This window comes from Tuber melanosporum (assembly GCF_000151645.1).
Source record: "Tuber melanosporum whole genome shotgun sequence assembly, scaffold_3, strain Mel28".
NCBI lineage: Eukaryota > Fungi > Ascomycota > Pezizomycetes > Pezizales > Tuberaceae > Tuber > Tuber melanosporum.
Genome location: NW_003298974.1, coordinates 146,490 through 171,488, shown reverse-complemented (window position 1 = coordinate 171,488; position 24,999 = coordinate 146,490). Strand labels below are relative to the sequence as shown.

Here is a 24,999-nt window from a genome sequence, read left to right as displayed (position 1 = left end):
ACAAAGTTTCCTCATCTCCACCAGAGCCAACTCTATCCACTGCATAAAAACCGGCCTTTCAGTCATTACCGTTGCAACTACTACTGGTTTTATCCTGTCCGTCTTCCTCAATTTCCAACAGATAGCACTCTGAATGTTCTGGATGCATGGGAACGTTTTTCTTTTTGCCTGGGGGCTTTGAACTCTCTTGATTTGGGCCGATCAATTGCAAGCGAGATTCTGCGCTAACTTAAGCATCTTAATTCCACTCGAGTGCTCTTCAGTTATCAGAGAGGTTTCATAGCAACGAATTTGCTCGGTTCCAGCCTGTGATAACAACAAAGGGTCGGAGGCAAGCTTTCGCATCCTGCTAAAGAAGTAAGGCGCAGCGGTCAATGAAGGTAAATTTCATTACAGGTACTATATGATACTGTACTGGCAGTTAATATGCTTTTAACTAGAATAATTGGACATCGGGATAAGACGTCCAGGATTCCTCTTGGTGATTTGTTTTTTTCGGGGTTAGCGGTATTCTGGGCAACCAGCTTCCATGGTCCAATTAACATATTTCAGTTAATTGTAGGTGAACCGGCAAACCGGCGCTGCCACCTATGGTATTACATCAAAGAGGATTTGCCGACTCCATACCCCGCTATCCCGCCCCACATCTGGTAGGCACTCCCGTGGTCTAAGCTTTGATTATACGGAGTGTGGATAGAATAGCACTTCCCAGGTGCACAGTACAGTATAGTGAACCGGAGCGCAGCACTCTAAGTTACACTGTACAATTACTCTTGTTTATAGTACTAAACTTTCTAAAAACACCCCCCCTTAGATCTAAATTCCAGGAGCCCCCCAAGTCTAATCACCGAGGGCCTTCTTTGTAACATTGCATCCTGTCCCCAGTCCCTCTGAAAAACCTCCACCGTCAAGACTCAAAACAATCCCCTATTGAAATCCTGAAGCAATGTCGAAGGTGGTTTTGAAATTGGGAGAAATACATTTATTCGGAAGGTAACCGGAGATAAAGTGTTGCTTGGGTACACCGGATACCGTATTCTCGACGGCGGTACTACTTCCTTAGACTTTAATATGGCTATACCTTGGGTGTGCGCAAAACTCGGTCAGGGGGTTTTCTAGAGCTGGGCAGGTACGAGGAGGATTCGGGTCGGGGTTAGGGGGGATGAGGGGATTCCTCAGGAGAACAGGGCGGATGAGGAGGTCTTGAAGTATGAGAAGGAGCGAGGTTGTCGAGGGAACATGGGGCTGGGGGGGGGCGCCGGTTGGTTGCCGGAGAAGCGTGTCGAGAAGTAAAAGGCGACTTTTGGAATGGGGAAAGAAACCGAAGGGGGGGGCTGAGGAGGAGGGATGAGAGGTGGTTTCCAGAGGTAGTGGTTTTGATATCTGTCGCAAGCCGTGCTTGTGGAGTGAATGAGGATCGTCGGGATTGGATTGGTTTTCCAAGATGGAGCAGTGGGGTTTATAGGTTGTTATAAGGATTGGTTTAGTCGTGAGGAGAGTTACGGTTTTAAGGTTATTGGTATCATAACTTAGACCCCACCGGGGATAGACAGAAAGCCTATCCAACACCCAACCGTGGTTTTTGCAACCACACTAAAAGACTTTTGCCATTCGTGAACAGTGCCACACATTTCCTACTCGACGAATGGAGTGCCCTAATGCCGCTTGCGGTGGAGTTCATGTTACGGTTTTTTGTATTTAATCGTTTAGAGCTTCTCAGTAGACTGGAAGGGTTAACCCTTGATGTGGGATTTAGGTTGATGCTTGATGTGAACACAACCCATAGCATGATGACAGGCACCAGTGCCAAAGGTTTCTTTCCTTCAAAGAGGGTGCCGAGGCACCCTTTCATGCATTCTCCTTTCTCTTTTCTTTTCTCTTTAGTTCGTATCCTTTGTATCCTTATAATACAAAGATATCTCTTCTACAACCTAATTCCTAGTCCTTGGCTCTTTGCTCAACCTCACCTGTGTCTCCCGCCCTGGTCTGCATCTCTTGTCCTCGATCTCAACTTATATTTTCATCCTCAACTCGCCTCCTCGATTGCGTCTCAAGTCCTCGTTTTGTTACTTGTTTCTTGTTCTCTGTCTCGTCTCTCGCCCTCTCTAGCCGGTACCCTTTGACTACTCTACGACTCTGTCCTCTCAGTTACAGTCCAATTACTTTACCGTGCAAACCGAAATAATTGAGAACCTCGCTAGGGTGTTGGGGTGGCCCCTCCCGGTGGAGTCTCTTGTGTTTTCCTTTTTGTTTGTCCCGGCTGGAGGCTGGAAGATAATATCTTCAGTGAACTTTCCTCCTAACCTAGCGGGGGAAATTGCGGACGTCCTAGCGGCAGCCTCAATTATTTCGTTTTTTTACGGTATTGTGGGTGGTCGATGACCACAGTTGTGATTGTGACTACCTACAACTCTTGCGACAAGACTTGCGACTAACAGTCTAAATAACTTGATCTATTCGGATACAACATCTCCATTCCGTTTCCTAATCCCAATTGGCTCCCTCCAGTACTGTATCCGAGGAGAGATATCATATGTTGATAAACCAAATGTTGAATGTCTCAAAAATAGGAGGTGTCACTCAGTTCTCCGCAATCTGTGTGCAATCAAATCAATTTGTTTATTTTACGAATGGCAATGGATAGCAAAGGTAAGGTCTGTCGGTAATTTCATCTATTTGGGATTGCAGTAGGGCAAGCCAACCTGGTTCTGCCTATGATATGATATGATGTCAGGTCTGCGTTCGACATCTCTCGCGCGGTCACCAAGTAGCCGGTCGGGGTGTTGGCAGTGGTCAACCCAACGCCGATCCTCCTCACAAATCAAAGCAATATAAACTAGTTGATCACCACAAAATTTAACGACATCTGGCCCAATAGTCTCAGGGACCGAGCAAGGATCTCATCGCATGACAGGAAGACAGCGGCTCAGTAACATCCCCGACAGAAGGCACCGCAAGGACCTCATCGTAGGTTGATGGTGGCTCTACCGGAGACTATGCTTCGCCACACGGTGGCGATGAAACAAGCATCCCATTGTCGGGAGGGGCCGTCGAGACCCTCGCCAACCAATGAAATACCATCTCAATTTGAATGTTTGAGAGGAACCGGCAGGTGTGGCGAAGAGCAATGAATATTAAACGTCCCCAAGCGCTCTTGCCTAGCTTGGTCTAGACTGCAAGCATGAGTAGAGACATGATGCCTCGAGCGTGGAGCCCCCGCTAGAAGGTTAGGACGCTCACCCGAAAAGTTCAAAGAGTAACCGAATCCTGAGATGCCCCAGTTAGAAATACCGCTGACTCACGCTTAACCATGGTCTCTTCATTATTACAAGCCGAACTTAGCTACCTCAACACGAGAAAGTAAGAGGCAGACGGGTAAAGAAGGGTAAATAGAAGAAAACAGCCTCCAAAAGGCTTGAGTTGCGATGAAGTTATTCGAAGCTATGAACCCGGTCAAACGAGTAACCCCGTCGGAGTCGGCACCTGCGCGGGCTAACTAGGGCGGCCGCTCCCTAGCAGCTATGATATCATATCATAGGCCTTTGGGGGCAATTGTATGGGTCTGGGCCAGAGATAAGAGTAAGGGAGAAAGTGGCTTGTTGATGATGTATTCTATCATACCCATGTAGGAGTTGTGTTGAGTTGGTCGCTTGGGATTAGTCAGTGCAACCCAGGAAACTTAAAAATGACAATCGGGGGTCTCGATACCAGGATGCGGACATGGTGGCCCAGGCTTGTGGAAGAAATAGTGAGGCTTAGAAATCCGCACATCGGGATTAACCAAGCTATTTTTGGAGGGCAAACGGAGGAACCGGTTTTATATTGGTGATGGTTGGATGCCTTTTCTGGGGACTAATCTTGTGACCCCAGCACAGCCGCATTCCTCAAGTCGTGAATCAACAAGACATTTAATTGGTTTCTGGCCTCTGCTAGCTTGAAAACCCTGACTGGTGCTCGGAGGCCTGCCAGCGCCAAACCGTTGAAGGCTTGGTGTCACGCACGGTTTCGGAGGGGGGGGGGGTTGGTGGGAGGTACTTGTATTTGTCAATGTCAATGTTGGGAGAGCCTTTTTAGCCTCCAAACTCCCAGCGTATCTTTCAAGTGAGTAAACACTACTCGAGTAAATAAAAACAAAAAAGCGGAATTTGAAGCTACCACAACCTGGCTACGAACCACGATAAACGCAACCCCTCTTCTGGGAATTCACAGAGCTCAAATGTACAGACAGTACTTAGGGCACATTTCTCACCCGGGTAGAATGACTGAAAAGCTTGATATCTGAATTGTTTCTAGGAGGGAGAATGAAAGGGAATAAAAGGTATAATTAGAGGTTTACAAGAAAATAGCAGCAGAAAAGACCGGGAGTGGACTGAGAGTGTGGGGGTACAGCAAAAACCGGTTGTTCACCTTGGATGATGGTTAGTAGCAAGAGGGCTGGGAGTGTCTATAAGCAGGAACATCACCCTCCTGTTCCTAGGGGAGATTTCCGGTCAACGACAAAAAACATCACATTCCACTTACGGCATCCTCAAGCCCCCCATGCTCGGTGCATTTCAAGGGCAATGGGTTGGAGCTGGTTTCTGGCGGTCGCTGCTAGGTTTCCCTAAGTTACATTGCCCCGATAGACTCGGCAACCGAAGGAACCATTAATACCGAATTCCACCAAGGCTCACAAGGTTTGTTTCCTGGTACTATAGATTTATATGCGAGTGAGACTGGGTTAACAGAAATAAACATGGTCTCGCATTCCCCAAATGCGATCTCTCCTCTTTGCCACAATTTATCCCCCATCCCATTATGACAGACTTCGCGATTACCTCCCCCTCCATCTCGCTCCCCGCTGCTCCCACTATAGTAGCACCAGTAAGTATTCTCCCCCAGGTTGCCCGGCACGCTCCAAGCGCCCTACAGCTCGTGTTCTCTGTCGCCCCACCCTCCCTCCCACTCTCTACACCAAGCCCCAAACTGTTATCTCTAAATCATTTACATCGATTGAAATAATTTCGAGCAACAAGGGCAGCAACAACTCCGCCTACGCCTCCGACGGTGGAACCATGCTTCGGACTGAAGAGGGCCAATGGAATATTGGGGGTTTTTACTCCCAGGGTTATTGGTTTTCAATTTCTCTTTTATCGCTTAGCCCTTTGTGCAGTCACTTCACTACTGAAAATCGGCAGCAACCCTGAGGAGCAACAAGAAAACACCATTGAGTGCACTCAAAGATGAGGTTAAAAAAAGGAGATACCAGTATGTGCACTTGTAGTGACTATTGATATACCCTAACCTCGATCCTATGAGCTGTAAGGGCAGGGAGTTTCCTGAGCAGAGAGAGTGAAGATACTCTTGCGGACGGGTCATCGAGTGATATCTCATGACGGCTGAAACACCATGAACTAAATGAATGATAAAAAAGGATTTTCTATTTGTTAGAAATCATAGTCGTACCGTTGCCATAGTCTCAAGCGAGACTCTATCACCACTTACGTCACCTTCTTGTTCATGAGCTTATCCTCCCGGATACCATACTCTCCTCCTTTTACTCTCTTCTTTTTCTTCTAGTTAGGATCATTGTCGTCTACAATACAATTTCATCTCCTCTTTGTCTCTTCTAACACTATTCATACTAGAAATAATTCCTACATAGGATAGTCTATCTTTTTCCACGACGATCAAACGGCGTAACGGTGAAATGGTGAAACGGAGATCATAACGAAACGAAACGAAACGACGATTAGTAATGCGGGAGAGAAACTCCGACGGCCACCGCACGACTTCGCAAAAGCGGCGAGGTTCCCTCATTCTCATTCAACTCTCTTAATACTACCGCTCGATACAACTAAACTAAACGGCAAGGACAAAGGTATATATGAACCGCGAACAAAAGCATCCTCCTAGCGTCCGCCGATTACCACACATATCCACCAGCTTCCACATATGTCCCTTCCCCCTTTACGTGACCCCAGGCTAACAAAAGAGAGAGAAAGGCTTCACGAAGACCACCACTGTTAGCCGCCTCTGGGGAGTCACTACTCAGTCTCTTTGGCACCCCCGTTCCGCCTAGAATATTATTTTCTCCCAGCGGATACATGTCTTACTCCAAAGCGCACTCCGAAACCTCTATCCAGACAAGTGGAACAACGACCTGGGCATGTGGGGTATGTTCTGGCAATGTTAAATGGTTTCTAAACATGTAGAACGGGTTCCGACCATATGGGTCAGCATATCCGATTTCTAAAATACCTCGCTGCACCGCATTCTCCGTAGGTTCGTGGTGCTTTCCGGCAGCTATAAATGGCGGGGGATTCATTCCCTACAAGTCAGGTGGATGGTCAAGGAAACCACTATATAATACGGAGCAATTGCGGGTTTAAAATGGCTTCTATTTTACCGTTACATCTATAAGATCGACACTTGATGCAAGTATAATTCTCGGTTCTTTGTATATATTCGTGTCTACCTCCATCTACACTATTGGAATTTTTTTCAATCTCTAGATTCGCCTCTCCACTCAACTCCCACTAGGGGACAACAGGTATTTTATCGGTTGATTGTTAAAGCATTCGGAAGGCGAGTTACCTAAAGGAGTGGGTTATAGCTATACAACCGGGTGGCAGGCCTGTGGAGGCATTGGTTATTGAATCGCTAGATCACCTACATTTCCCACAATAAATAGTTTTTTTTTAAAAAAAAAAAAAAAGTACCCGAATATAAGGAAATCCCTGACCTCTATCAGTCTACCGGTATGTTCCCCAGCACCTTCGGTCCCCCCCACCCACCCACACAATCGTAAGTTTATTCCATGCACCACAAGTTTCTGGAGGATTCCCGGATCTCGCCTTGTGATTGATAGTGGCAACTCGACAACTCGGACTTCCGGAACCGCTTCCTGCGCCTGTCTTATCCCGGATTGGTCCGTGATAGTGAATATCACCCTAAATTGCTCACCGGGAGTGTAGCTTTACGCTAATAAAATCAGGCCCTGATAGGAAGTCCTTTCCCCACGCAAAGTACCGTACACAAAACTGTATCCTGTGGGGGATTATCGTAGTAGCATCACTAAGGTGAAAATTTAAGCCACGTATCAAAACTATACACCTGAGTGCCACTTCAATAATTTGGCGTCTCTGGGGCCCTTGAAAGTCTGTTTCTCTCAAGGTTCACCCTTTCTTCAACCCCTCTCCCGCATCCACCGGCACAAATACGGAAGAAATAGGATCAAGGTGACGTAGAATAAAGGGTTGAAAAACCATCAAAGATACAGTCAGCACCCATATCATCCCAACATATTGTGCCGCATTTGAACAATCGAGGGTCCCAACAGGTATCTCGCAGGAGTCCAACCGCTCGTTCACTTGCCCATTTTGTCTGTTCTTTGCATCTCTCGATAAGTCATTGGTATGCCGTCCATCGTATGGAATTGGGAGATGTCTACCTAAAACCTGTTGCCTCATGACCCGCAAGACCGATGGAGGGGTTGTGCTAGCAGTGCTGGAGACCGGATCATGTCACCGGTGGTGGTGTGAGCAACCATTGGGCCGGGATATTAGGGACATTCTCAATCGCGCTCAGGACAAAGGGTAGGGGATATTTGGGAGAGGTAGAGATATTTACCGACCAATCAGAGGGATTAGCTAACAGAGCTATAGCAGCTCTCAGGGTGTTCTTAGCGGGGTTGACAGGACGGAGAGTTAAGATAGACTACATGTACAGTACAGTACACGTTGTAAACTTTTTGCATCATACGCACTAAAATAAAGCAACAGGGAAAGGGATCAATTAAACCCACAATATCAGATCAGGCCCGGATCTCCTGGAATAAAAATACAACTCTCCATGACGGAATAGTGTTATCAAAATTGAGTATAGCTTGGAGCGGCTGAATTTACTTTACGAGTACAAGTACTCGTACATGTACTCGCACTTGTACTACTGGAGACCTTATTACCTGCGCACAAACTTACCCGAGTACTGTACCGCTCTCGAGTAGTTATGGTTCTCCTGACTTACCGGTACTTTGCCACGCTTATTGTGGTCCAGGCAGTGGTTTCCGTCGATATCCCCAGTGGTGGACTCCACAAGTACCCGAGTGCCCGATTGCCGGTACCGGTACTGTACTTGAGTAGGGTAAGTACGAATACCGGTACAGCGCAATACCAAGCTTACCGCAGGAAACCATCCTATTCGACGAGGCTAATCATCTAAGCGAAGGGATGACAGGTTGGGCCTGCAGTTTTGTCACTTGCCAGGAATCCTTGGCGGAGGCGCGAATGCCTCTGTAAGACGTCGGCTAACTGCGCCCGGTAGGTTTAAGCCATCTAATCTAAATTTACCTTATTTTAACACCCCAACCTCTTGGGATCAGCACAGCCTTGCACCACTCGGGAGATTCGACACATCCCACAATACCGCATTTAGTAGCCGCTATCCCTTCCCAAGCTAGCTTTCTATCACCGCGGAGATGGTGGATTTCTCGAGATTTTGCGGAGGAAGCCTACCGATACCGATACCCGTATTCCATACTCGAGTGCCCGCGGATTCCGGGCCCTCCCTACGGTGCGGTACAGCCCGCAAGCAACGTTTTTTTATCCCAGCAGAATGCGATGTCTCACCCACGGCACTTAAAAAATCGGCAAGTTCCGGGGCAGGGCATCCTGCCAAGCCTTGTCAAGACCTTGCGTATTACCTTGTTTGGCGCCTCCAGAATTCCTTCTCGTCATAAATCACATCTTCACTGCCTAATATGTCCCTAGGGGTTTCAAAAAAAAAATACACCCAGATCCGGTGTATTTTTCAATCAAATTTTCGGATTTTTTATGATTTTTTATGATGGTGCTTTCTTGCTTGGAAGTCGAAGTATCATATTAGTTTGTCGGTCGTGGGCGAAACATTGAATTCCTCTGAAAAAAAGGTGGCTGGTATGATATTACGGTATCGTACTCGAGTATTCATGGAGCCCCGCATCGGCTTGCATAGAATAGGTGTTCTCGGTATGTACCCGCACTTGGCGCTTACCAGAGAGTGTCCCATTTAACAATCAGATAAACAAACGATCATCTGATAACAGATCACTGCCTCACTGGTCCGTTTGAGAATAGTTTATGCGTCTATTCTCTAACACCTAATACGTACGATGCAATCCTAATAATAATCGAACAAGGAAACGGGGCGGAAATAAATAAACGATTGAACAGTGGTGAGATTTTTATCTTGACCCCCCTCCACCCTCCAGGTCTTGAGGGGCCATTGCCAGTGTTACCGTATTGTCAGATGGGTTGACAGCTCGCTCAAACTACTAATCATAATAATCTCGCTTTATCTATTCGTTAGGAAACTCATCGACACATACCGGTAGTCGTCTATTGTTGTATTTGGGGGAAATGAGGAAGAAAGGAACGGGAAGCAAGAATCGTGAATAGATTTTCTCCCTTCAAACCTTTGGTTTTATTTGTCCCCCCCATCCATTCTCCTTTTTCATCCGTAAAGACCAGGGGAATTTACTTCAAAGCCACCTTCTATCGACACCCCTCTTCTTCAAAGTATTGCCTCACTCTTTTACCCCTTGAAGGAGCTAAGAGATAAACCATTATTTCAACAGGAATTGCATCTGTTCTGATTACACCCGATGACACCGAATTGAGCGCCTGCCAATACCGTACCCACCAAAGAACAACAACCCAGGAAGGAGCCACAGCGCTGTAAATTACTGCTGTGGAGACACTACCGGAAAAAATAAAACGAATGTCGGAATAGGAAATTTGATACCGGGGAATAGTCCCGTTTGATTCAGGATTTAATTGACAGACAGTCCCGATGAGTTAGGCTTCTTTTCAACAACCGCGACTTTCGGACCGGCGAAACCATGAAAAGCGCGACGACGATCGAACACCAGCGAATGACATACAATGATCAAACGCCAGAACAGCCTGTGATGTACAATGACCGAACGGCGCTCAGCTTGCGAAACGGCGTATGGTGAACGACCCCCAGAACGGTGAGACGGCGATGCTAAGGAAGTGAAACGCTCTTAGTAAGTCAGAAGAAAAAACTCTGATCGCCAACACGCGACTTAAGGGAAGGGTGAATATGCTCTCTATTCAATGCGACGCCAATTGCTCAACGACTTGCTCGCTCGCACAGCGACAACTAACTAAAGGAAAGACAGGAGCATACGCAAACTACAACTGGAGCATCCTCTCAATCTCCTCAGATTACGAGAGACATCCATTCTTTTCAATGCTGGTCTATACTCGAGTACTCGCCTCCGCACTCTCCCTTGCTGAAAAAAAAAACAGGCACTACGAATAGACTCTCCTGCCCATGACGCGAACGAAATTCCGATACTCTGGCTCCCGGTCACCGGTTATCAGTCGCGAAAGCTCTCAGAGCGTGAATCAGCACTAGGTGCTATCAGGCATGTGCATGTCCTATCCACCGGTATTCTATTCCGCATATTATACCGGCAGCTAGCAGTTGGTCTTTCGGGTAGCTCAGTGCCGAGGGTCTATTCATTTCTGGAGGTTCTTCTTCTCACCTTCATTGATGAAGGGGGTACTGTACAACACGACTCCAAGTAGATAGATACTATGAAAGAATTTAACAAAAACTACCGATTCGATAGTGTAGAAAGAAAAAGAAAAAATAAGACATGGCTAAGGCTATCTTGGATCACGGGACTACCGGTCTCGGCGTCGGCGGTTCCGGGTCGTCGGGTAAATTATCTCGGGACCCCTCGCGGAAAAAGTCGTCCGTCCTCGCTGAAAAACTGCCCCGTCGCGAACACCAAAATTCTTAATCGACGCCAAAAAGTTGTTTTTCCCGACACTAAACCTTGCTAGCGGCGCCTGGCGCGTTTATGGCGCGAGTTGCGTTACGACATTATATTGCCTTTAAGAAACATGGCGTGATATCTCGTGTCCCGGCCAAACACCGTCGTCGATCGGACGAAGCGTAAACAACCATTTCTTTTCTAAATCACTTGAGATTGCTACCGTGTATTCTACTATGCTGTGAAATGGTCTCGGTGGCTTGACTACTCCGTTCCGGAAATTATAGGTCTCTTGCAATCTAATTACCGGACCGGTGCTCTGGCAGGCAGCAGTCGCCCGGATAGCGAGAAGATGATTGGGTGAGGAGGTCTAGAATTTGCACCTCTACACTGGGAGGAAAAAGCTACAGAATAAAGCACGAAAGACTACGGTCGGACAAACTTCTTCGTGGGAAAACTCTCCTTATTTCATCTCCATAAATGCTAATATTGGGAAGGAACGAATTAAATTAAACGACATCAGGGTCATTGCGACGAACAACAAAAGAAAAAAACCGTAAAACAATCTGCGTATTACCAATCTCCTTCCCCCATCTCTGCCCTCAGTTTTGGACTGCGTGTAGTGAACTTCACAATGCATCACTTGTTGGCGGTCGGATACCCAAGGCGCAGGTATGCTGAGGTGCGGGTTTACCGAGGTGCAGAGGTGAACGCGTCATACCAGTAACAAAAACAAAGAGAAAAGACCAACCCCCAGCCCCCGTATAGGGCAAACAAGAAAAAGAAGAAGAAAATGCAACGGACCTTGCTAGGAGAGGCAACTGCAATGCCTCACTAGCAATCCTTTTAGCGCTTGTCATAAGGATCGTAATCGTCGTATGAATCATAGGTCTTATAATCGTCATGCTTATAGCCGGTGGGCTTGTAATCGGTATGTGGCTTATAGTCGGTTTTGGGCTTGTATGGATCCGGGGTGTAATAAGCGTCGTATGTCTTATGATCCGGCTTGTAGGTGGGAGTCGGCTTGTAATCCGGCTTATAGTCGGTCGGCTTGTAGTCCGGCTTGTAGGTAGAGGTCGGCTTGTAATCCGGCTTGTAGTCGGTTGGCTTATAATCCGGGGACGGCTTGTAGTCGGTTGGCTTGTGGTCCGGCTTGTAGGTAGAGGTCGGCTTGTAGTCCGGCTTGTAGTCGGTTGGCTTATAATCCGGGGACGGCTTGTAGTCGGTTGGCTTATAATCGGGGTACGGCTTGTAGTCGGTCGGCTTGTGGTCCGGCTTGTAGGTAGAGGTCGGCTTGTAGTCCGGCTTGTAGTCGGTTGGCTTATAATCCGGGGACGGCTTGTAGTCAGATGGCTTGTAGTCAGGCTTATAGCTTGGGTACGGCTTGTAGTCGGTTGGCTTGTAGTCCGGCTTATAGTCGGTCGGCTTATAATCAGGGTACGGCTTGTAGTCGGTCGGCTTGTAGTCAGGCTTGTAGTCGGTCGGCTTATAATCCGGGTACGGCTTGTAGTCGGATGGCTTGTAGTCAGGCTTATAGCTCGGGTACGGCTTGTAGTCGGTTGGCTTGTAGTCTGGCTTGTAGTCGGTCGGCTTATAATCCGGGTACGGCTTGTAGTCTGATGGCTTGTAGTCAGGCTTATAGCTCGGGTACGGCTTGTAGTCGGTTGGCTTGTAGTCTGGCTTGTAGTCGGTCGGCTTATAATCCGGGTATGGCTTGTAGTCTGATGGCTTATAGTCCGGCTTGTAGCTTGGGTACGGCTTGTAGTCGGTCGGCTTGTAGTCAGGCTTGTAGTCGGTCGGCTTATAATCAGGGTACGGCTTGTAGTCGGTTGGCTTGTAGTCCGGCTTATAGCTTGGGTACGGCTTGTAGTCGGTCGGCTTGTAGTCAGGCTTGTAGTCGGTCGGCTTATAATCCGGGTACGGCTTGTAGTCGGATGGTTTATAATCCGGCTTGTAGCTCGGGTACGGCTTGTAGTCGGTCGGCTTATAATCCGGCTTGTAGTCGGTCGGCTTATAATCCGGGTACGGCTTGTAGTCGGATGGTTTATAATCCGGCTTGTAGCTCGGGTACGGCTTGTAGTCAGTCGGCTTATAATCCGGCTTGTAGTCGGTCGGCTTATACTCCGGGTACGGCTTGTAGTCGGATGGCTTGTAATCTGGCTTATAGCTCGGGTACGGCTTGTAGTCGTAATCCGGCTTACAGTAGGTCGGGTACGGCTTGTGATCCGGCTTGTAGTCGGATGGCTTGTAATCCGGGTACGGCTTATAGTCAGATGGCTTATAATCGGGGTACGGCTTGTAGTCGGTAGGCTTGTAATCGGGCTTGTAGTCGGTAGGCTTGTAATCGGGCTTGTAGTCAGTCGGCTTGTAGTCGGGCTTGTAGTCAGTCGGCTTGTAGTCGGTCGGAGACGGCTTGTAGTCGGTCTTGGGTTTGTGATCTGACGACGGCTTGTATGTGGTGGTTGGGTAGTATGTACTGGTAGTGTGCTTTGTGTGCTTTGGGGGAGTCGTCGTGTAATGCTTGTATGGGTTGTAGGTATAGCCTGGGGGATGATAGCTGGAGTCCGTGTATTGACTAGCGCTGGGATTGTAAACCGAGGGGTAATAATCGGTCTCGACACAAGTGGAATAGTCTATGACACAATCAGTATGAACCTTAGACTCTGGGGAGCTCTTTCAAACATACAAGAGTTCACCTTGACACAGGTGTATTTCGGGGGGCAGCCGGTTTCACCATCATACCCAGTTCCTCCGCATTGTCCATAGGGTGCGACAGCAGCAGTCGCACTCCCAATGAAGGCGAGTGCGAGCGCACCGAACGAGTGTGATCTCATGATTGCGAGTCGTACCTTAGTGTAGCGAATGTTGTCCGACCAGAAACAGAGCGAATGCTGTTGTGGGGAAGGAGGGGTGAGGAGGGTGAGGTGGGAATTTGAGGTGGGAACGCTCTATGCTTTATAGAGAAAGTGGTCAAGTAAAATTTCTGTACCACACGTCCGTGGAGTTATTTGGTTGCAACCCGCAGGGATCAAATTGGAAGAAACTCTGTGGAACGGTATATGCGAGAGGCTATGCTATCACTAGAACACTCTCATCTTCTGTAAGACTCCCGGTATGACTAAAATTTCACTGACTTTGTGTGTTGTCAGCTTCTGCCCACACCCCCCCCTCCTATTTAATTTGCACGCGACCAGGAATCCCGTACCTCCGGGATGGTTCGTGATATCCATAGGGCGGAAAAGGATGAGAAGCTGAATCATCATTGCCAGCCCAACGGAGTGTCTCACTTTCCCTCCTCTAGCGTAATTAACCAAAGTGCAGGGAAAGGCAAAGTGCCATGAGTACGGTACCCAAATAAACTGATCCTGTGCTGGCACGTCGGAGTTGCCTCTCCTAGTAAGGCATGGCGTTCTCCCTTCCTTGTTTGTCTCTGAAGACATGTACGAGTACAAGTACCGGTACAGTATTTGGTGCCATTTTTTGCCCCCATTTCCAGAGGAGGTATTTTGAACTACCTAGTACCATAAGGTCCGCTTGTGCGGTATAATTTATCACCGCTTTTGTCCCTGCTTCTGCCCTCACCCAAAGGAGAAGAGGAAGTGGGGGGAAGTACCGGTAGTACTATATTTCTAAATTCTGTGGCCTGGGAATTGAACTAGAATAATGAGCCCAATTCCGAAGTGAGCGGTAATAAAAGTCAATAGACCTATTAATGGAGGGGATGGTGAAAACGAAGAATCGTTAGGGTTGGTTTTTTGTGCGCAGGTTGGCTCATGCCGGTTACGGGGTGTTGGTTCATCCTTACAGTACGGTAACCCCCAGATACTGCATATACCGACGCCACAAGAGCTCTACCCTACGTACATGTCAGAATTCTCCTGCCCCCCTCCCATTTATCTCAACACCAATAGCCATCTATGAGTACTCGAGCACAGTGCCGGCAGCATTCGATCACACTGAAATTCTGGATGGTACGAGTGCTCGAGTACCTCATACATTACCCAAGTGCCGCACTGTACTCTACAGGCAATGGTGCGGGTACATCTCAGTCGAGGTGGAACCCCCCCATGCGGCCAAACCAAGAAGCACATTTAGAGCGTTATCGCTGGCCGATCACCTTTTACTGGACCTTTGGAAGACCTGATGTCATCCATCTTTTCTAGTCCCCGTGACACGTATCTAGGCTTCCAAGGTCACACTCTTTCGAGTTTCTAATCATAGCTCCCCGCGATTGTGCTGTGGCCGGAAATAGGATCTGAAATGTTTAAGATGCAGCAATGTGTACAACGAAAGCTAGTTGCGCACAAAATCAATCCGCTATCCCTCTCTCCCAGTCAGCCTAACGTTGAAATAAGCATATTCGGGACTGAGGCAGTGTCCTATGGCGGGATTGTTAATATTTCCCCGGTTCGGAATATGGGTATTTGCGCGGTGCAACGATACCGCAATTTACTCGTACTCGTCCCTGTGTACCGGTACGAGTACTCTAGAATACAATACGACTTGGCGTGGTAGGTGGGGTTCTCCATCCCGCTCGCCGCCGATCATGACTGGGCTCCATAGGCACCGTCTTGGCGAAGTGCAAAAGTCCCATATGCATGGATCTGAGAAAATTCTAGGCGATCAGAGCTATTTATGGAACTCGTTGCTAAAATAAAAAAACGTGCAAATCTGGGGACCATTTGCTTAGTTCAGCCGCAACCGAGCCCGCCAACTTTTCAAGTAAGCGATGTTGCTTGTTGATTGGCCTCAGCGGTGAAAAAAGAAGGTTCCCCGCAGGAGGCGCAGCCTTCTAATCGATAGCGGAAAACCCCCCCCCCCACAAATGCAACGGGGCAGGCCGAAGGCATAGTGCAAGTACTCGAGTAACGGTGCTGGGCCATACAGAACTACCGTGGACATTGGGAAATGCTGTGCCGTACTTTACTCCAGTACCCGTACCACACACTTCTGGGTCACGCTGATAGGGCTTATATCCTGACCACAGAAATACGCTCAGATGGCCAACAGAAACTCTTGTTCCCTGGATGGAACAACCTTATTGGCCTGGCCCATTTATCGAATACTTCGAAAATAGCTATTTCCAGTTTGCAAAGCCGCAAACACCTCACTTATTCTAGAGGCGACCGTGCCCACAGCTTACGGGCCAGGTCTTACCGTCGGTGCCCGCAATAGCATAACGGAAATCAAGAGCGGAAACACCCAGAAAAATGTAAGAGCACCATTAATAAACATCGTTTTCTGCCTCCCCGATGAGCCACAACCATCCAGACAAATAGTGATAACGTTGGACTTAAAAAAGTAACGCTGAGCTAAATTTCCGGGTTAGTACAAAATATAGCAATCGATTGACCTTTTTCACATTACGACTGACTAACTATTAGTTGAGGCTCACTTAACTGCTATAATCTATTCGAATGGGGTCAAAAATCACCCTTCGGAAAACCCCATCCCTAGGTTTAATATCAAGAAAGTGGATCCATGGTTTGCCTTGACAGCTCCCAGCCCCCCCCCCCCCGTGACGATGCCGGTCCGGCTACTCAACTGCGGTTAGCTACAATAAATTATTTGAACCCCGGCCGAAATGTTTTACCCAATCCCATCAACCCAATTTTTGCATTTCTATGCAAGGAGCGAGGCTTGGAAAACGCATTTTACCTCAGCCCAGGGCACTCGTTGTTCTAACAGGTGGAACGGGCAATGCAAAAACCTCAGCTTTTTGTGCCCTTCATATCATACTTGTATCCTGTGAACACACACAAAGGTGGATGTACCCTCGACGAAGGCGCAGATCTGCACGTTGTGCAAGCGAGCGGTGGTTACTTCTTCGGGAGCCTATGAGCGCGCATGCGGCTACGCCCACTTTTCGCTATCATTCGACAGTAGATTAACAACAACAGAGCAAGGAGCTACAAAGGGAAACAAATTGTGCCATATGTCTTAACCTAACAAGTATTCGCAGCAGGAAGGGATCGTGATGTCCTCTTTGGGCAGGAAAACCGGGATAACCCATGCGATCCCTCGCGAGTATGTGTTTGCTTTTCCGTGTCGCGCCCCACCTTTTACCGTGTTCGTAAATCGCCCGGACACATTCGTGCCACGAAGGTATTTTGAACTAAAAATAAGAGCCCTCATGAGTGTCTCAACTTATTACTCGTCCAGAGGGGCCGGCTGAGGGTTAGAAAAATTCGGTGGAGATGGGGCGATCTGATCGGGTGAGGTGCGTGAATCATATTGTCAGGCCTCCGCTACCTCTTCCTGTCCTGTCTGCCCTTCCCAATCGGAGCTGATTTGCACTTGGTTAAGGGCAGCCAATAACGTAATTCTTTATGATGTAGACTCATGAATCATCACTCGGACCCCTCTGCTGACCTTGGCAGTCCTTTGGAGCGGCCTGGATACGAAGCGTGACAACAACACATTGCAAAAGGTCAGCCAACAAGGGCTCATTTGGTCTCTATTTTTGATAAAAGCTTACTGTTTTATTCCAATGACAATAGAGTCAGTTGGTACAAAATGCAAAATTTGGGCCTGCTGTCCCGGTCGGATCAGCAATAAATCAAAAGGAAAGCTGAATTCCGCGTCTCGTGTTAAAGCAGATATTTTTCCTGATGGCCTCGTTTCCAACACCTAAGTGAGCCCAACGATGGTGTAGGTTGGCGTATTTCTGTTAGTTGGGGGGGGGCAAAAAAACTATGCTCTCTTCTCAGTTGCGGAGAGACCCGGGAACTAGACTCCAACGCCTGGGAAGACGGTTGCACAGTTTTGCTAGCTGAGCCTATTTAGGTTCTAAACTATTCTGACTGGTGAGCACTTCGTGTAGTGCTCGAGTTTACACTTCTCCAAGCCAAAAGAAAAATACGCACCACTGGCGGGATCTCCCGATTTTTGTTTTCTAATAATGGACAATAATAACTCGAATCTCCGCAGAAACACCTCTACGAGCATTCTCAAGCCCCGTAGTGTGAGACACGCCGAGTCCTACCTTGCTATCTGTTGGACTAATCGATTGAGACTTTTTACCAACCACAGTATGATAGTATTCTTCCTAGTCCTTCTTGGTAAGACCACCCTCATTATACTACCCTCATCAGATTCCAAGCGTACACAAAATATCCTTTCTAACGAAGGCACCAACTCTTTGGTACTACCTCTTCGCTTGAGAATATCTGCTGCTGGTATCGGGTTCTCGAATTAACTCCTCCCGCTACTTACGCAAACCTACATCCCGGGGGTGATGGGAGGAGGAAAACATGGTGAAAGCTAAGTTCACGATACCTGGAAAAACCCTCTCAGACACACTAAAATTCACGGGTATCTCACGAAATATAGCAGATCACTAGTGGCGGGAATAAAAATTCCAAGCAAAGTTAGTCTTGTCGGCCACAATAGCGTGGTAGAGCTGGGATGAAGTCAAAACCCCGACACCCAAGGCTACTTTCCATACACCACGAAATCTTGGGTTCCAGATGCACTGGAAACCTCTTGGAGATTCTAGCCCAATTTGCACGGACTCGCACCCGAGAACCTACCCCTAGACGAGACATCTTCCCGGGTTTATGGACCGGTCGCGTTCCTTGCAGGCGTCAGGGGAGATCCTCATGTACCAATATCTCGGTGGAACAAAAAAAAATTACTCCAAAACTAGGGGCTTCCTGTAGGCATGAATCACTTTCGTTTAAATAAATTTTTACCCCAAAGATCGTGGAATAATCCCGACCGAATTCAAGAAACCCGAGTGATCCCATATGATGCCAAGACTCCACTTTTCATGCCTTTTCCTTCAAAGCACGTTAGCTAAAAATATCCCGGAAGATCAAATCTGCATGAACAAGGCGCAGGAAATTAACCCAAAACCACTCCCCGACTTTCCCAAGGCGCTATCCCCCTGTTAGCCAAGCCTGCCAAAGCCCAATGAAAACTCCCCGCCCCCTCACCACCACCAACAACCGGTGGACGCCCACCTTCCAAGATCCGTAAGAACGCAGTGCTTTTTGTCTACCCGTGCTGGAGGAATAGGGCTCGAGCAGGTGGAGGGTTTACTAGACGCTGGAGTTATCGTACCGGTATCATACCGGTGAACCATCGTACCTTCCCCCCATTCCCGCCACTTGTGCGCGTACTGTAGGCTAGGCGCCTGCCACATACTGTACTGGGCTTGTCGCTGGGAGTTTTTAGGGAAGTGATACAACCCTGGACCGACCGCTTCGGCCCCAAAGTCGGCAGAACCCGCGATAATGTTGTGACCGAGTTGGGTGCAGTACTAGTACAAGCCTCTACGCTACCGAAAGGTTGAAGTCACACATCGCAGCGGCGGCGATAAGAACGGAGGATGGGACGCGCTGGGGTACCCCGCTACGGATTTCGGTTCGGATATTGTTATGTCGGCTGAAAATTATGGGGGGGTACTGTGAACAGCTACCGGTACGTCGGTGAAGTTCTCATACCCTTCACCGAACGGCCGGACACTTTTAGATAACTGGTTTGGGATAGGATATCTCAGTAAGGACATTGTGAACCTTTATCACTATCTGCCTCTCACTAGATAATAGGAAGGGAGGACTAGCGAACCCTTGGAAAGGGTTCGCGGTCTTTGGAAGGATATGGAAACATTGCGGACGTGGCTGTGAACTTTCTTTAGGGACGTTTTTCTTTCTTTCTTTCTTTTTTCGCGTCGTTCGCATGTTGTTGTGCTCGTGTATCCGCCGCAGGAATGTGCTCCTCTTTTGGAATCGCCCCCACGGACATTAAAAAAGTATGGTGTTGAAGCTGCTTCTCTAAAGGTGTGCAAGCACTGCCACAATGTGGAGGGCGATAGATATCGTGAACCTTATGATAATAGCAATACTTTCCCACTCTGACGACTGGATGACTCCATCGAGAATTACGTGCCGCTTTGTTCTGCTTATCATAAACTACTACCAATAAAATTGTGTCGAGCAATGGAGTCAGTTCTTTCACCTACCGGTACCTCCAAAACATGACTTTGATTCCATTCATATCATACCAGGAAAATTCCACGGCTAAGAGAGGAGCATGTCTAATTTCCCGTGAAGAGTTGCCATATGTGTGTGATATGATTGCTCTCATAAGGGCGCATGGGTATCTTGCGCCACCGGCACAGTCATTAAAACAGTTGGAGCAATCATGCCTTTTTTACGGGCCCGCTGGGGGCCATTCCAAACGGGGTGTCGATTCTCGACGCGGAGACACGAGTATGGACGGTACTTTGCTTTACTTAGTACGAGTACTTGCCTATCTGTTTGCTCACCTCGCCTGCCTCTTTTCTTTTGTCTTTTTGGTATAAAATATTACAACTATTATAGCGGTGTGTAGGATCGACATATTATGATAGTCCGACCTGGCTCAATTGAACCAATACCTCTTCACAAATACTCGAGAAGAAGAAAAAAGAAAAGGAAGGAAAGAAAAACATCCTGTGTGGCGTAAACTTCACTCCAATGCGATGTTTATTTTATAAAATTGGGATGAACCCCCCCCCCTGAGGAGAATTGGCCCGAGCTTTTTTTCTTCTTTGTGGGCGGGTATCCGCAGGCAAGGTCTCTCACCTTCTTCCAACAAATGAAGCACTCAAACTAAACCACCCAACCCCGCAGACGCCGAAAGACCCCAGACCAATCCAATGACCTCAGATACTAACTGAAAACCGGCCACCATGACCTCTCCCGGAAAGGAGGAGATGGTAAAAAAGAAGGAAAAAAAAAAGAAAGCAAAGAACCACGGTTCCAAACCGATCCGCTGTGAGCTGTTACAAATTCTAGTAAAAAGAACTGCTACCGCATACAAATCCTGATCCGGGCAATAGGTCTAAAAAGTTTTGGTGGTGGATATCTAGCTATCAGACTCGAGTATCATAACTACTACCGTACTCGGATACGTACCACGCACCTGGTCCGTGTTGCAGTTTTTCAATGAACGGTTGTTTCCGATATGAAGAGCCTGTTAGCCTACCCATTGAGAAGGTGAAAGAAATTCTGTGGACGATCTTATTTTGTGAGCTGGTTTTAATTCGCAGGAAGTAGGATTGACCAATACGACAGTTGTTCATCGATTAACCCTAGCCGAGTAGGGTACTGTACTGCACGAGTAACAAGTAGCAGTCCTTAATTTAAAAAAAACGACACTTTGATATTTGCAAGTTGTAGAGTGCAGTCGCCACGCTTCGGATCGGTACGGATCCTACGGAACCTGCCAGCAAATGACGGTTTACCGCTCCGCGCCCCAGGGAAATATGGCTTTCTTATTCTCCCGCCTTTACCCCACCACTTACCCCTCCTCCTCTGAGTACGAGTACGATAAGAGGAAAGAAAAGAAAAAAGAAGAGCCGATTTCTTCGTACTTTACCGTAAAGAACCGAAATAATTGAGAATGTCGCTGGGGGACGTCCAGAATTTCCCCCTCTGGATTGGGGGGGGGGGGGGAACAAAACAACACGGGGAAAAAGATTACCTTTCAGCCCTCAGCTGAGACAAAAAAAAGAAAAGAAAAGAAAAAGACAACAAGACCTTACCAGGAGAGGCAACTTCAACGTCCTAGCGCCCATTCTGTTTCTAATACGGTAGGGTGTATCCTTATTGGGCATCGGCATGGCTGTTGACGATCATGTCTTGGCCTGCCGGGTGGGCTGTAAGATCGAAGTTGGTCGGGTAGGCTGTTCATGGAGAGTCACTCGGGACGCCGGTTTCTGCCCGCGCACTTCTGCACCGAATGCTTGAGAGCGGTAAGTGCATGTTGGAATCGAGTGGGGCAAGGGGAATGGGGACGAGGTTGGGGAGTGGGGGGGAAGGAGGGAATATTTTGGGGCTCCGGCAGGATCCTGTGGGTTGGGGGTGAAAGGTGCGGTTTTTGGAGTGCACTTTGAGGTGATTGGCTGCTGGGTGATTCGCTGGACAACGCCCCTATGTACTGTACCCGAGCAAAAGTACTTGTTGTCGTGTCTTTCTGAGGGGGAAAGCTGACCCTTTTCCTAGTACCATTGCCAGCGAACAGGTGAGTATTTTGCCGTATTCTACATAATCAGGCTTACCCAGGCCGCCATAGCTAAATGGAACCAACAACACCCCAGAACTTTGTTATCCCGGGCTCTGTCTAGACGCACTTTACACGGTGAGCAGTAGGCCCATTTCCTGAGTGACCTCGCTAGAGGGAACCAAATGGAGTTTGAAGATGCGTAACCTTGGGGGGGGGGATCTTGCTCGAGTTCAACTACTTTTTTTCTTTTCTTTTCTTTTTTCTTTTTTTCTATTCTACCGTATTCTACAACCCTCCCATATAGCGTGTATATATATATAGAATGGGGCTTTCAAAAGACACTACGTACTCGCCGGATCTGGTTTATCGTACCGTACTGAAAATCCTTTTACACACTGGTGTATGACAAGACAACTCGTACGATTAAGCTCCAGCGGCTTCACTGGTACTCCTCCCCCCCACCCCACAAACGTGGATTAGTCCGTGGACATTACCATTGAATGGCCGTTTCTCTTGCGCGGGTGAGCCTATTGATGATAAAGAGAGTAAATTTCCATGAACGCGTTGCGATCTTCTATTTGCCAGAGGGGTATCGTATTTGGGAAATTTTGGCCAACACGACGCCGTTCACGGATTGGCTTCCCCTACCCGAGCACAACATATCAAGATGCGTTCCCTACCCGCCCAGTTGGATCTTCCATTCCCCTACATGCTATACATCCGCGGAGCATCAAGCGTCCGAAATAGGCATCTCGTCATGCGGTCACATCCCATCACTCGCTCAGTGGTTCCTCCTTCAATTGTCGAAGAAGAAAAAAAAAGAAAACCGACGCGCACTGATCTCTACAGCTCATGTCCTAAAGCCAATGGCAAATCGTGATACCATTTCCTATGAACTCGCGATTGCGGAATCATCCACGGTGAATGAACTTGAACCAAATGAAAAGCTCAGAAAATGACACCATGCCAGGTAACCAGCCTAATGCAGCACGTAGATGGGAAAACCTGGCTCGTACGGGGCTCCTTCGGGAATCACGGAAAGAGAGAGGGGGGAGGGAGGTGTATGTATGTAATAAACTAGGGAAATGGATAGGTTCCATTGGAACCAGAGGTGGGACCCACTCACACTTGCGGAAGAGACCTCTACAACCTGCTTTTCAGATACGGTATCAAGAAGAAGATGGCAAATGGATACAGCTGCTTTTCCACGAAGCTGTGGAGAAAGTATGAAGACTAAAAGCCGGGCGATTTACTTGCCTATAGTCCCTTTTCGTTGTTGTATTATTGCCCACTGGGGCTTAAGATATCCAGTTTGTAATGCACTTAAAGGAATGATTCCGCTTTATCTCATCTTTTCCGAATCTAACTTTACACAACACGATCCCTCCCTCCTTCCCTGGCTTGCCACCTTACGGACCGAAGCCGTTCCTCTATCTCACAGGCGGCATGGTGATCTGTTCTCCACAAAATGTGCTACGGTAGTGTACGGCTGAATCCTGCGAGTTGAAGTGTGCAATGACAAGATAAATGACTTTTTGTCGGCTGAGATGGCGAATGGATTCTCTGCTGAGGAGGAGGTAGAAAGATACAAAAGCGGTGAGGTTTTTCTTTCTTTCTTTTTTTTTTTTTTTGCGCCTGCATTTGATGTATCTCGAGTTCACAGTCCGTCAGTAATACTCCCGATTGGGGAGGACAGAGCCGGGTGGCTGTCTACTGAAGAGTTGGTCCTCAAAAGACTCCGTGGGAGGCAAAATGTGTTGAGGGTTCCGGATGGGTGTTTCTTGATCGGAGTAGATTGTGGAAGTTTCAGGAATCTGGTGGAGAGTTCAGAATTATGATGGATCGGTGTGGAGGTGCAGATACTTGCGGAGCAGAATCTCCAGGTATGTCTTTCCTTTGTTATCACGGGAGTGTACTGTACTGTACAGTACAGGGGAAAGGGAAACATGCGTGGAGAGATTGAAGGATCAGGATACATTGTTTCTATTTTACTCATCCAACTGTATTTACCGTTAGTTTAGGGAAGAGAGGAACGAGGTTGTTTTACCTTACCTCTCACTCTTGTCCACATACCGCAACAGTTCCCCACATATTCACTTTTAGTCTTCCATCTACCGCTGCACGATCGGTCCTCCACTGTTACCCACACTAAGAAAATGGACGATGCCGTGGCACTGAACTTGCTTGAGGGTTTCGGCGGGGGGTTGGGTTTGCTCACTACCGTGATCCCAATTGAATTTCAAATAGCCGAATCGGGCACTGTATGATACACACTCAACCTCCTTATCGACAACATACTCATACAAAGCGCTAGTAAACCTGAGATGCCAACAATGCTAGCGGACTTACTAAAACTCTGAGGTGACAGGTCGGTCTGCAGGTAACGAGTGAGAAGTACTGGTATCTGAACATGATTAATATCATAAATTTATCCCAGTTGTACCGGTACCTAACATGAGGCATTGGTTCAGTATTGGCGCGCAGATAAGCACAGACAATTAGCTACATATTTTTCTAATCGCCGTGTACTAGTACGGATACTTCCTTCCTGTTTCCTGATAAATTACTCATAATTATTACTCAAGAACTTGTTTCTCAAAATGCTTAAGGGCCTTCGGGGGGGGGGGGAGGGCGGGGTGGATAGCTCCGTTGCCAGAAGTCACTTTTCCTTGGTTGTTTGTGGTTGCATCAGCCTCAGGTGTCTGGATTCTCAATTTTACCAAGAAGTATTCGGAGACATACTCGAGTAAGCACTCAAGCGTAAGCGGCCCGCAGCTGGCGAAAAGCTATTTTCGGAAAGCACAGTACCAGTTTGCCCCCGAGCGGCCCAAAAGGGATATGATGGACAACCCTCAGATATTGTTGCTGTTAGTATGGCCAAGTAATTCCCTCTCTGACCCCTCTTCCCAAGGCTACTGTATTACTCGAGTATATCACAATGTCCTCCCGCTAGAATTTCTCTACCGATGAATAATCTTTGGACGCGACATGAACCAATAGGAATTACAGCCCGTATCGTACAAGTACGCGTCATTATGTTCGCAAGCGTTGGAGGTACAAGTATGATACATAGCAGGGTATGATGGACTCTGCCAAGAGAATGCTCGTGTGGGACGAAAAGAAAAAAAAGGGCTTGAAGGAAAGATCTGTTAAAATCCCATGGCGAAGTGAACGGAGAGCCAGCGTATTTCTCTTTGCTTATCAATTTCCTGCTGTACAGAACTATGGTCGAGCACCCTTAT

At 47.8% G+C, this 24,999-nt stretch overlaps 2 protein-coding genes; one reads left to right on the top strand and one right to left on the bottom strand.

Annotated features, from left to right (window-relative positions):
* Positions 1 to 11,210: 11,210 nt before the first annotated feature.
* GSTUM_00006733001 (uncharacterized protein) lies at positions 11,211 to 13,679 on the bottom strand. XM_002838918.2 has 2 exons: positions 13,452 to 13,679; positions 11,211 to 13,398 (listed from the first exon to the last, which is right to left on the bottom strand). The coding sequence occupies exons 1-2, from the start codon at positions 13,597 to 13,599 to the stop codon at positions 11,612 to 11,614; spliced, it is 1,935 nt and encodes a 644-aa protein (XP_002838964.1). The 5' UTR covers positions 13,600 to 13,679; the 3' UTR covers positions 11,211 to 11,611.
* A 6,017-nt stretch (positions 13,680 to 19,696) lies between these two features.
* Positions 19,697 to 20,085, top strand: GSTUM_00006732001 (uncharacterized protein). XM_002838917.2 has 1 exon: positions 19,697 to 20,085. The coding sequence occupies exon 1, from the start codon at positions 19,746 to 19,748 to the stop codon at positions 20,070 to 20,072; it is 327 nt and encodes a 108-aa protein (XP_002838963.1). The 5' UTR covers positions 19,697 to 19,745; the 3' UTR covers positions 20,073 to 20,085.
* Positions 20,086 to 24,999: the final 4,914 nt, after the last annotated feature.